The sequence below is a fragment of the Periophthalmus magnuspinnatus genome, chromosome 12 (assembly GCF_009829125.3).
Source record: "Periophthalmus magnuspinnatus isolate fPerMag1 chromosome 12, fPerMag1.2.pri, whole genome shotgun sequence".
Lineage (NCBI taxonomy): Eukaryota > Metazoa > Chordata > Actinopteri > Gobiiformes > Gobiidae > Periophthalmus > Periophthalmus magnuspinnatus.
The window spans coordinates 16,456,629-16,469,022 of record NC_047137.1 but is presented as its reverse complement, the minus strand read 5'-3'; the positions used below and the strand labels follow the sequence as shown (position 1 = coordinate 16,469,022).

The window sequence follows — 12,394 nt, the reverse complement described above, 5'->3', positions numbered from 1 at the left end:
TAAGAACCGTTATGTAATTTAAAGGCGTTTTGTTTGTCATTCATGGAGCTTTTCAGTCATGGCGCACATCACAAAAATGGTTAAAGCTAGCGAAATCTTGTATATAATTAATTAAATCTTGTATATAAATCTCATGTTCAGCCCTAAGAAGCAGCTGTTTTTGTGATTTTTGGGGCTTTACAGAAATAATTTGAACTGAATTGAATTAAATTTTGGTGAAATTAGCATAGTTTAACTTATCTTGTGCTCTGTATATATAAATGGACGTAGCTAACCTGCTAGCTGCCGCGTTTTTATTTCGCTACTGTGTCTGTAAATCAAGATATGAACATTAATAACAGACAAATCTCCCATTAGCGTTAGCAACAGGTTTGATCGACAGCGTTTGATCGACAGCAGAAAGAGGCGTTACTTTCAACAGCCTCGCTCCGGATTGGCTCTTTAGTTGCTATGATACTCGCAGTCGAAATTCCTAATATGACTCCAGATTAGCCGCTATAACCGCTAGCCTCGATTAGCTTCATTGGGTGACATCACAGTCGCTCAGTCGCTTTTTTACACAGTCTGTGGAAGGAAAAACACATAATTTCTCCTGGTTGTTTTTTTTCTGAACACAAGGGCTACTGTCGGACGCAACCCAAACGCCAAAACAACATCAAGACTCAACTCACTAGAGCCAGTAACCGACCAGTGGAACCTTCACGTCAGCTCGTCGTCATAGCAACCAAGCGTCACATACGAAAGCAGCTACGCTAACAACAACATGAACAGTCCAAACGAGTTAACTCTGAACTAAACTCAAAATATCAGATCGTTAAGAGTATCGTTCTGGTACACGGGGTCCTCCATCTACTCGTTTCCATGGCGATACTGCCTGGAATGTCCCACTTTATTGCATTAAACTTGTCTTGTCTTGCGTATAGGTGTATATAAGTAAGCCTATTTGATTTTTGTTGCTGAAAAAAGCTGCATTTTTACTATTTTTGTGAAGTGAAAGGGAAAAAAAAATACTCAAAAGTAAAAATATCACATGAAAAGTATTAAAGTACCTGTGTAACCGGTTCATATTTATGTATAATTACCCAAAATGATACGTTTGTTTATCAGTTTTGTTCATATGTGGTGTTCCTCCAGCCTCTTCTACGTTTTTCTTTCTTCTTCGTGTATCTTTCACGACGAGCTCAGTCATTTATCGCAATCCCAATATTAACGCGTCCTTTTGTTATTATTTTTGCCTTTTTTTCCATCTTCAATGATATTTTAAACGTATTTAAGTTAATATTTGTCATCCGTTGTTCCGTTGTTTTCATTTATTTACATGGGCAAGCGCGCGGAGATGCTAACTTTGTCGTGTCATTGTTTTCTCTGTTTAAAAATGTACTTAAAGAGTAAAAAATACAAGTATTTCACGCAGATTTTCGGATCTAAAAAAGCTTAAAATGTGGTGATTTTGATACCGTTTTGCGGCAAGACGTTTAAGACAATACCGTGAACTATTCCAGGCGAAGTAATAACGTTTTGTACGAGCGCAGAAGGCAGAAAAGTTGCGCGATGAACCTTGACGTGAAAACGCACAGAAGTTAATCGCTATCGACGTGTTGTTCTACGTTTGCTCCTCAATCTTATCTCGTGTCTTTGTGTTTTTCGTCTTCGCAGGATCCGCCCTCAGCTCGCCAAAGAGAAGATCGAAGGTTGTCACATCTGCACGTACGTGATGCCCGGCGAGCCCCAGGTGTTTCTGGGTAAAGACAAGGCCTTCACGTACGACCATGTGTTTGATATGGACACGCAGCAGGACTCGATCTACACGCACTGCACCGAGCGGCTCATCGAGGGCTGTTTCGAGGGCTACAACGCCACCATCTTCGCCTACGGACAGGTATGGGACGCCGTTGGACTTTTCAGAGAGTTTATACAGTGGGTGACGTTCTAAAAATAACCCGGAATAGGCGAAATCCGCTTTATTTTTTACATTATTCTCCATGTTTTCTGCCGTAAAACCACACACTTTATACACTTTTCTCACATTTCTCTCTCGTTTAAACACGCTTGAAGTTCAAACCTTCGTAGATTTTTAAAAATAAGTCTAGTATTATACAACGAAACCATGTTATTTTCCTCCTTCTTTATTCCGTAATGGCGCCCCCTACAGGCGCGTAACTTCTACGTTCCTTCAGCGTGTCCAGAAGTCCAACTTTTTCTGCGATGGTTAGCGTCTTCCTCGAGCTTTTTGGTGCGACCGTAGGCGTTTTTGTCGGTGCAGAACGTTTCATCGACATTGTGGGTTTTGTCGGGGAGAAAACTTGTAAAATAACCCGCAATAAGCTTTATTTTTTTTACAATTATTGCAGTATTTTCCAGAGTATAAGTCGCACCGGCCAAAAAATGCATAATAATGAAGAAAAAACATATATTTCACAATCACATCTGAGTATCCCCGACCAAACTATGATAAAAAGTGTGATTTATAGTCCAGAAAATACGGTTTATATGTTTTTGTCTGTAAAACCCCTCACCACACACTTTATACACTTTTCTCACACAGGCGTTAACATTTTCTCACATTTCTCTCTCGTTTAAACTCTCTCAAAGTTCAAACCTTCGTAGGCGTCTTTGTCGGTGCAGAACGTTTCATCGACATTGTGGGTTTTGTCGGGGAGAAAACAAACTGCAAACGTACAGCACTTCAGAGTCACACTGCGATCCAACGTTTATGTAAATTTAGCTGAACAGTTGTATTTGGACCGATTCATGTTTGACTTTAATCTTTAATCGTTTATTTTCAAGACGCCATTTTGTCGCTCAACCCCCGTTTTCACCTCCACCCATGTGACGTACGCGCTTCATTCTCCATTTTTCTTCTCTTAAACTGTGACACTCGTAGGATTCGGCAGCGTTACATCGTCATTTTGGTACAACTTTTTTTAAAACCCGCTGCTCGCTCGTTAGCGTGATGTGCATCTGTCCACCAGGGGGCGCCGACAGCTCCACGGCGCTTTGTTTGCGATGACGTTTACGGCGACGTCATCTCCCGTCGGACACCGCAGTTTTCTAACGCGGAACTCAGCGGATTTGCTTCTTTTATTAAGTCATTTTAGATTAATTTTACGACTTAAAACGTGCGAATTCTTACGTAACGATCCGCGAGTGTCCGAGATTATAACAATAGAGCGGTTTTCTTTAAAATAATCGTACAGAATAGTTAAAATTTTATCGTTTAGAGTCAATAAATTGTCCAACGCTCTCACTTTACGCAGTCTGTGGTGTTGATTTATGAGAAATGCTCCAAATATTTATCTTGACCTACTTTTTTATCAATATTATTACAGATTAATTTTAATTTTAATCTAATCTTGCTACTGTCAGGGTAGATTCGTGATAAGAGGCGGCGACGCTCCTCAAATATTCATATTAGATCAGTGATAAAACGGTGTTGACCTGACCTGTCGGCTCACGTGCCCGGGCCCGCTCTCCGCTCCGTTTAATATTTTCATAAAACAGACGCGGGGAGGTTAGCGCGCGGTGCTGCTAACGGATTGCTTCACCTCATACCAACCCCAGCAAACGCCAAAACGCGCCCGCTCCAAATGTATAAAACCCGATGAAGGATTTTGTAAACAGTGAAAGGGGAAAACGCATTAAAACGTCAACGCTGTGATTAAAAACGACGGTGAAATGATGGACGATTACACAGAGTTTCGCTGAACCGTGAAGGTCTGAGTCTTGTTGGATAAAAACATTTTTGTCTTCATCAAATATTTAAAGTACTTTCTCTACTTTTTCGTGTGTCCCCACTGCCCCTCTCTCTCTTTCTCTCTCTCTCTCCATTATTCCTTCTTTCATTGTTCCGTGACATTTGTTCTCGTGTCTAAAGCGTTCTCTCTCAGGTCCTCACTCTGATATATGTCCGAGCACACACACACACAGCTCCATGTGACAGGAGCAGGTTAAAAACGAACGACACGAACTGTGTCTGTCCACACGCACAAACACATACACACACACACACATGCACATACACTCATACACACACATACACACGCACAAACACACCCCTACACACAGATACACACGTACACACATATACACACACATACATACACACCCCTACATACATATACACACATTTACACATATACACACTCATACACACACCTGCACACACACAGATACACACATATACACAAAGATACGCACAGATACACACGCACATACACAGATACACATGTACACACACAGATGCACACACACTCATACACATATGCACACGCACATACACACATATACACACACGTACACGCACACATCGACACAGAGACACACACACATACACATTTTGAGTTTCTTTGTTAAGTTATTAAAGTTTTCACTTGTCTAATATCACAATGATTCCCCGCGATAAGTTACGTTTTGTCGTCACTGTAATGCTAACAACATGTATGCTAACAACAACATGTATGCTAACATCGGCTTCTATGCTAACATGAGCTTGTATGCTAACAGCGTGTCTCACTTCCTGGTTCACAGATGATAAATGTCTCTATAATCACACACAGTGGTGTTTACATCAGTTTAAATCTAAAAATCGTCGACGGCTCATTTCTCATTTTCTTTTCACTCTGTCGTTGATCTAATAATAAAGAGGCAGGTCCCCACAATGTGCTAAATCCCCTCACACACACACCTCTTTCAGGACGTCCCGCAGGAGCCGCTGGGACACGGAGAATCTGAACCCACTCTCACATTCCTCTGTTTACTGCCATGGTGACCACACGCTCCTGACCCGGAGAGAGGGAGGAGATGGAGAGAGGAGGGGAGAGAGAGAGAGAGAGAGGGAGGTGGGGGGGAGACGAAAGGGGGGGGGGGGGGGGAGGGGGGAGAGAGGCAGAGGGAAGGAGGAGAGAGAGAGGGGGGTAGGGGGAGAGAGAGGGGGAGGTGGGGGGGTAGAGGAGAGGAGGGGGGGAAGGTGGAGAGAGGGAGAGGGAAGGAGGAGAGAGACCGCGAGGGGGGGTAGAAAGAGACAGAGGGAAGAGGGGTGAGGAGAGAGAGAGGGAGAGAGATGAGAGAGGGGGGGTGGAGAGAGGAGAGAGAGGGGAGGGGGGTGGAAAGGGAGGGAGGAGAGAGAGGCAGAGAGAGGGAGGGGAATGAGGAGAGAGAGAGACAGGGAGAGGAAGGGAAGAGAGAGAGGAGTGACAGGAGAGAGAGGGAGAGAGAGATAGGAGAGAGGGGGGAAGAAGAGAGAGAGAGGAAGGAGAGGAGGAGGAGGGGGGTGAGGGAAAGGAGAGAGAGGAGGGGGGTCCTGTTCATGGAGGGTAAAGTGTAAATGGTTCTGTCCTAATCCAGAATCATCCTGAAGAAATGAAACACTAAACTCTCAGACTTCTGTCGGTTAAAGAAAACGGAGAGAAAGACGAACTTCAAGCCACGATAATGTTTCATGTTTTCATTGAAAATCTCCACAAAAAAAGTAAATCAAAAGAATCAATGAAAAAGATTTGTCAAGAATCAAAAATACTATATTACACAAAACTGACTCTTCTGAGCTTTAAATCATGTCGAACGCTTCTTCACACATGTTTGAGTCACACTTTATTATTATTCTGTAACATCTCCAAACCCCAAAACGCTCTGTTCCACCTTGTGATGTCATGAAGTGGTAGTTTTACAAGTTAACAGCCACGTTTTACCTTTTGTTCAGTAGAAATTGGCAAATCCAGAGCTGAAATGATCCAAATGTTTCTATAAATGAAGGTGTGTGGAGTTTAAAAACACAGTGGAGCACTTCCTGTATCACCACACGATGACATCACAAGGTGGAACAGAGTGTTTTCAGTTTAAGAGAAGAACTCAGTCTAAATCTGCAGTGTTTGTGTTAAACATGTGAATGAAACAAAACACAACTCCAGGTCTGTTTGTGATGAAGAAACGACATTAGATCAGAATAAAAATGTAACACGTTTGATTAAAACGATGTAACGGCTCAAAGTGAGAAACACATCGGCTCATTTCTGTGTTTTTCTTCCAACATTTGGGATCAGAAATATATTTTTATAAACTCGGTGCAAACAAAACCAGATGATTTTACACAGAGAAAACTCCTCAAGGTCAGATCAGAAGTTTATAATCAACAGATCTGTGTCTGAAGAGTCTGCGCCTCCTCTGCTCTGGGCTCGCTGCTCCACAGATCTGGTGACAGTTTGGAGCAAGACGAGTTTTATAATTATAATCACAGGTCAGAGGACACACACTTTAATGAGAGAGAGAGAAAACTACCACTTGATGACATCACAAGGTGGAACGTCGCATTTAGATCTGTGTAGATGTTACAGACGAATAATAAAGTGACTCAAACATGTGACATGTTTTTGGTCTTGGTCTTAAACGTCGAGTCCAGTTTGTGTTTTCTGTTTAAATCCTGATGTTTAATCTTTTCTTCCTCTCTTTTCCAGACGGGTTCGGGTAAGACGTACACCATGGGCACGGGGTTCGATGTCAGTATCAGCGAGGACGAGCTGGGGATCATCCCTCGAGCCGTAAACCACCTGTTCAGAGGCATCGAGCGGCGGAGACAGGACGCCAGCGAGAACGGCCTCCCCCTGCCGGAGTTCAAGATCAACGCACAGTTTCTGGAGGTGCAGAAAAAGACACAACACACACAAAACACACACACAACACAAAACACACACACACCGAGCTGAGTCTGAGGAGTTTATGTGCTGCTCTACGCACTGAGCCGTCAGTGTGGAGTTTGTGTGAATGAAAAGACGAGATTTAAAGGGATGTTTTTGTCTGTGGACATTTTCTCTTCAAACTGGATTTTATTTTATTGAAATCAACTAAATATGAAACTCAAGAGAATAAACAAGAAAGACTGGATCTGGTTTAGTCCTGGTTTAGCCCTGGTTTAGTCCCGGTTTAGTCCCGGTTTAGTCCCGGTTTAGTCCCGGTTTAGCCCCGGTTTAGCCCTGGTTTAGCCCTGGTTTAGACCCGGTTTAGACCCGGTTTAGACCCGGTTTAGCCCTGATTTAGTCCTGGTTTAGTCCTGGTTTAGCCCTGGTTTAGACCCGGTTTAGCCCCGGTTTAGTCCTGATTTAGTCCTGGTTTAGTCCTGGTTTAGCCCTGATTTAGCCCTGATTTAGCCCTGATTTAGTCCTGATTTAGTCCTGATTTAGTCCTGGTTTAGTCCTGGTTTAGTTCTTTTTCTTTTTTAATGTTCGTGATTTTGAAAAACTCATAAACTGTGGGATTTTTCTGAAACCAGCTCAGTCCAGATTTTCTTATTTATTGTGAAATTAAAGAATCTGCTTTGTAAAAAAACATCTAATCTAAACTATTTTATTTCACGTCTGTACAACTGAAATAAGAATGAAAATGTGAAGATGTTTGAAAGACTAGTTTTACGTTTTTTTCTTTTTCTGGGGCAAATCCTTCACATTAATTAAACTTTGAGCTGATTCAGTCGTAAAAATGTATGAACTAAACTCGTCTGATCCTCCGCAGTTCGTCTTTCAGCCGTGAGGAGGCGCTGTGGGCAGGAGGAGGTCAAAGGTCGCGGGGCTGTGAGGTCGTTAATGTTCACAGACGACCCCGGCCTCGTTAAACTGTCATTATCCCGTCGGCTCGTGTCGCTTTATTTTTAACAGCGACGAGTGTGCGTGCCGCAGCTGTGCCCCGCAGCTGACGCCAAAACACGCCAAAACTCGCCAAAGTACTGCGTTTACTGTGGCTACTGCAGTACTGAGATACTTCTACTGTGGTAATGTGAATAATCAGGACCAGTCGACCGTTAAAGTGACAGGAAACGTTTTATGAACTAAGTGTTTTCTGTGGACGAGCCTGAAAATGTCACGTTTCTCCTCATTTCCACTGATATATGACTGTTTAGTGTGGAAAGTTTCACAGTACAGCTTTAAACTTGTCAAAATTGGAGTTTAGACCAGAGTTAGACCTGGTTCAGTCCCGATTTCGTCCCGGTTTAGCCCCAGTTCAGTCCCGGTTTTGTCCTGGTTTAGTCCTGGTCTAGACCTGGTCTAGTCCTGGTTTAGTCCTGGTCTAGACCTGGTTTAGTCCTGGTTCAGTCCCGGTTTAGTCCCGGTTTAGTCCCGGTTTAGTCCCGGTTTAGTCCCGGTTTAATCCTGGTTTAGTCCTGGTTCAGTCCTGGTTCAGTCCCGGTTTTGTCCCGGTTTAGTCCCGGTTTAGTCCTGGTTTAGTCCTGGTTTAGTCCTGGTCTAGTCCTGGTTTAGTCCCGGTTCAGTCCCGGTTTTGTCCTGGTTTAGTCCCGGTTTTGTCCTGGTTTAGTCCTGGTTTAGTCCCGGTTTAGTCCCGGTTTTGTCCTGGTTTAGTCCCGGTTTAGTCCTGGTTTAGACCTGGTTTAGTCCCGGTTTAGTCCTGGTTTAGTCCTGGTTTAGTCCCGGTTTAGTCCTGGTTTAGTCCCGGTTCAGTCCCGGTTCAGTCCTGGTTCAGTCCCGGTTCAGTCCCGGTTCAGTCCTGGTTCAGTCCCGGTTTAGTCCCGGTTTAGTCCTGGTCTCTTTCCTCTGTCTCCGTCTCATTTTCCATTTTCTTTTCCTTCTTTTTTCCAGTTGTACAATGAGGAAGTTCTGGATTTGTTTGACACGACTCGGGATCTGGAGACTCGGAAACAGAAATCCAACATAAAAATTCACGAGGACGCGAACGGCGGCATCTACACGGTGGGAGTGACCACGCGCACGGTCAACTCCGCCGCCGAGGTCAGCCACGCACTCAACACACAGACCCCCCATACACTTTAAAGGCAATGGGACCAAATACTAAAAAAATGAGTGAAAAAACTTTATTTAAAAATCCGTCTCTTATTATTCTGGAATTTGACAAATAGAAATAATTTTGTTAATCCTATTTGACCTAAAACAGGAAAAGTTTAGTCTGATTTCAGTTCAGACAGTGAGAAAAAAAAGTGTTTGTGTTTTCCTTACTGTGTTTGTATATAGTTCCATGTATTTCTTATCGGGTTAGAGTTTATCTTAATGTTATTTTATTATATTATATCCATTATTATCCAAATAAATCCATTTTATTATTATATTTTAAAGTGAAAAGTATTTGAAAAGTTTACTAAAAATCTAACTTCAGTGTGTGTTTAATGCTGTACAGTTAAACATTGCGTCTTTGTGTGTCAATAAAACACTATTTATATATAAGTCTGATATTTTATTTTTATGACTAAACTTTGATATTCACCTAATTTGTCTGTTATTAAAGTTAATATTAAAAAAAAGAAAAAAACAAAACAGGATCATGTAGAGGGTTAATACGAACATTTAAGACCAAAATGAGTCTGAAGCAGCAGAGACAGAGAGAGGACAGGGTTTTTTAAATAGAAAGTGAATTAGAGCCAGAGTCGATGGAACAGGAAGTGTAACATGATCACTTCCTGTTTGGCACGCGGCGGCGGCGGCAGGTTAGCTCTGTGCGTTTATATAAACAGTCTGTGGGATCAGCGGAAAAAAATCCACATTGGACCAACAAGAGTAGACATAAAAAATAAATAAATAAATACAGTAGTAATAATAATAATAACTATTACTACAACTACTACAACAACTAAGCTACTACAACTAAACTACAACTAAACTACAACTACTACAACTAAACTACTACTACAACAACTAAACTACAACTACTACAACTAAACTACAACTACTACAACTAAACTACTACTACAACAACTAAACTACAACTACTACAACTAAACTACTACTACAACAACTAAACTACTACAACAACTAAACTACTACAACTAAACTACAACTACTACAACTAAACTACAACTACTACAACTAAACTACTACTACAACAACTAAACTACTACAACAACTAAACTACAAAAACTACAACTAAACTACAACTACTACAACTAAACTACAACTACTACAACTAAACTACTACTACAACTAAACTACTACAACTACTATACTACTACAACTAAACTACTACAACAACTAAACTACTACTTCAACAACTAAACTACTACAACTACAACTAATATACTACTACAACTAAACTACTACTTCAACAACTAAACTACAACTACTACAACTAAACTACTACTACTACAACAACTAAACTACTACTACAACAACTAAACTACTACTACAACAACTAAACTACTACAACAACTAAACTACTACAACTAAACTACTACTTCAACAACTAAACTACAACTACTACAACTAAACTACTACTACTACAACTAAACTACTACTACAACAACTAAACTACTACAACAACTAAACTTTTACTACAATTAAACTACTACAACAACTAAACTACTACAACTACTACAACTAAACTACTACAACTACAACTACTAAACTACTACTTGTACTTCTGTTCAGATGATCCAGTGTCTGAAGTTGGGCGCTCTGGCCAGGACCACGGCGAGCACTCAGATGAACGTCCAGAGCTCCAGGTCCCACGCCATCTTCACCATCCACGTGTGCCAAGTCCGAGTCTGTTCCCCCGACAACAACGTGCGAACACTACGGAACATTTTTATATATATACATGTTTTGTTCTGATTGATCCAGATTGAGTTTTACACACGTTTTGTTTACATGTATCATATAAGTTTTGTAGAGGGGGGGCTGCTGGCTTCATAACTCTGAATATGGTTTAATTTGCCGGGAATGTTCCACAATTTGGCTTTATGTCGTCAGCATTTTTCATTATAGGTGTTTATGGATAAATAATACCTTGAAAAACATGGATTTTTACTGTGAGCGGGGACTCCTATCCACAGATCTGACCTGGTAATTTCACCGTCTTGTCTCTGTGAGGATAGACAGTTAAAAGCCATACTGTGGAACATTTTTATCAAAGAAATTATTATGTAAAATGTCCCATGAGTGATTATTGTCGCCAGTTATATTTTATTTAGTTGTTTTGTTTTTTTCTGAAGTAAAAAAAAAAAAAAAAACATTGTCAAAAATATAAATATTGTTTCTTCTGGTTTCGTTTCCAGGACAACGAGACGGACAACAGATTAGCAAACAACTCCGAGATAAACGAGTTTGAGACGCTCACGGCAAAGTTTCATTTTGTGGATTTGGCCGGATCTGAACGACTGAAGAGAACGGGAGCCACAGGAGACAGAGCCAAAGAGGGAATCTCCATCAACTGTGGACTGGTGAGGAGGAGAGAGGAGGAGAGAGGGGGGAGGAGGAGAGAGGAGGAGGAGGAGGAGAGAGGAGGAGGAGGAGGAGAGAACGGGAGCCACAGGAGACAGAGCCAAAGAGGGAATCTCCATCAACTGTGGACTGGTGAGGAGGAGAGAGGAGTAGAGGGGGGGAGGAGGAGAGGAGAGAGGAGGAGAGAGGGAGGAGAGAGGGGGGAGGAGGAGAGAACGGGAGCCACAGGAGACAGAGCCAAAGAGGGAATCTCCATCAACTGTGGACTGGTGAGGAGGAGGAGGAGGAGGAGGAGAGAGGGAGGGAGGGAGGAGAGGAGGAGGAGAGAGGAGGAGGAGGAGAGAGGGGGGGAGGAGGAGGAGGAGAGGGGGGAGGAGGAGGAGGAGAGGAGGGAGGAGGAGGAGGAGAGGAGGAGGGAGGAGGAGAGGAGGGAGGAGAGGAGGGAGGAGGAGGAGGAGGAGGAGGAGGAGAGAACGGGAGCCACAGGAGACAGAGCCAAAGAGGGAATCTCCCTCAACTGTGGACTGGTGAGGAGGAGAGAGGAGGAGGAGAGAGGAGGAGGAGAGAGGGGGGGGAGGAGAGAGGGGGGGGGGGAGAGAGGGAGGGGGGAGGAGAGAGGAGGGAGGAGGAGAGAGGGGGAGGAGGAGGATGAGGAGGGGGGAGGAGGAGGAGAGAAGAGGAGGATGAGGAGGGGGGAGGAGGAGGAGGGAGGGGGGGAGGAGGAGAGAGGAGGAGGGGGGGAGGAGGAGAGAGGAGGAGGGGGAGAGAATGGGAGCCACAGGAGACAGAGCCAAAGAGGGAATCTCCATCAACTGTGGACTGGTGAGGAGGAGGAGGAGGAGGAGGAGGAGAGAGGAGTAGAGGGGGGGAGGAGGAGAGGAGAGAGGAGGAGAGAGGGAGGAGAGGGGGGAGGAGGAGGGGGAGAGAGGGGGGGAGGTTTATTTAGCTACTCATGCCTCTATGTTTGCAGCAGCTGCCCTCTAGTGTCATAGATATGAACTGCGGTCAAATATAAAGTGTAATGTGCATTGTCCCTGAAATAAATAAATAAAATAAATACACATTCCCATAATGCTCCTGTAACGTGTCTGTGTTAGCTCGCTCTGGGGAACGTCATCAGCGCGTTGGGAGACCGCAGTAAACGCTCCAGCCACGTGCCGTACAGAGACTCCAAGCTCACGCGCCTCCTGCAGGACTCGTTAGGAGGAAACAGGTCCGTGAGTCCT

At 43.3% G+C, this 12,394-nt stretch overlaps 1 protein-coding gene across 1 annotated transcript in view; it reads left to right on the top strand.

Annotated features, from left to right (window-relative positions):
• Window positions 1-12,394, top strand: part of LOC117379310 (kinesin-like protein KIF21A) — an 82,012-nt gene that overhangs the window by 37,009 nt on the left and 32,609 nt on the right. The window contains exons 2-7 of the mRNA XM_033976003.2: window positions 1,657-1,879; window positions 6,450-6,632; window positions 8,580-8,729; window positions 10,377-10,511; window positions 11,003-11,167; window positions 12,266-12,381. Of these exons, the coding sequence (XP_033831894.1) occupies window positions 1,657-1,879; window positions 6,450-6,632; window positions 8,580-8,729; window positions 10,377-10,511; window positions 11,003-11,167; window positions 12,266-12,381 (972 nt within the window). The remainder of the gene's footprint in view (window positions 1-1,656; window positions 1,880-6,449; window positions 6,633-8,579; window positions 8,730-10,376; window positions 10,512-11,002; window positions 11,168-12,265; window positions 12,382-12,394) is intronic.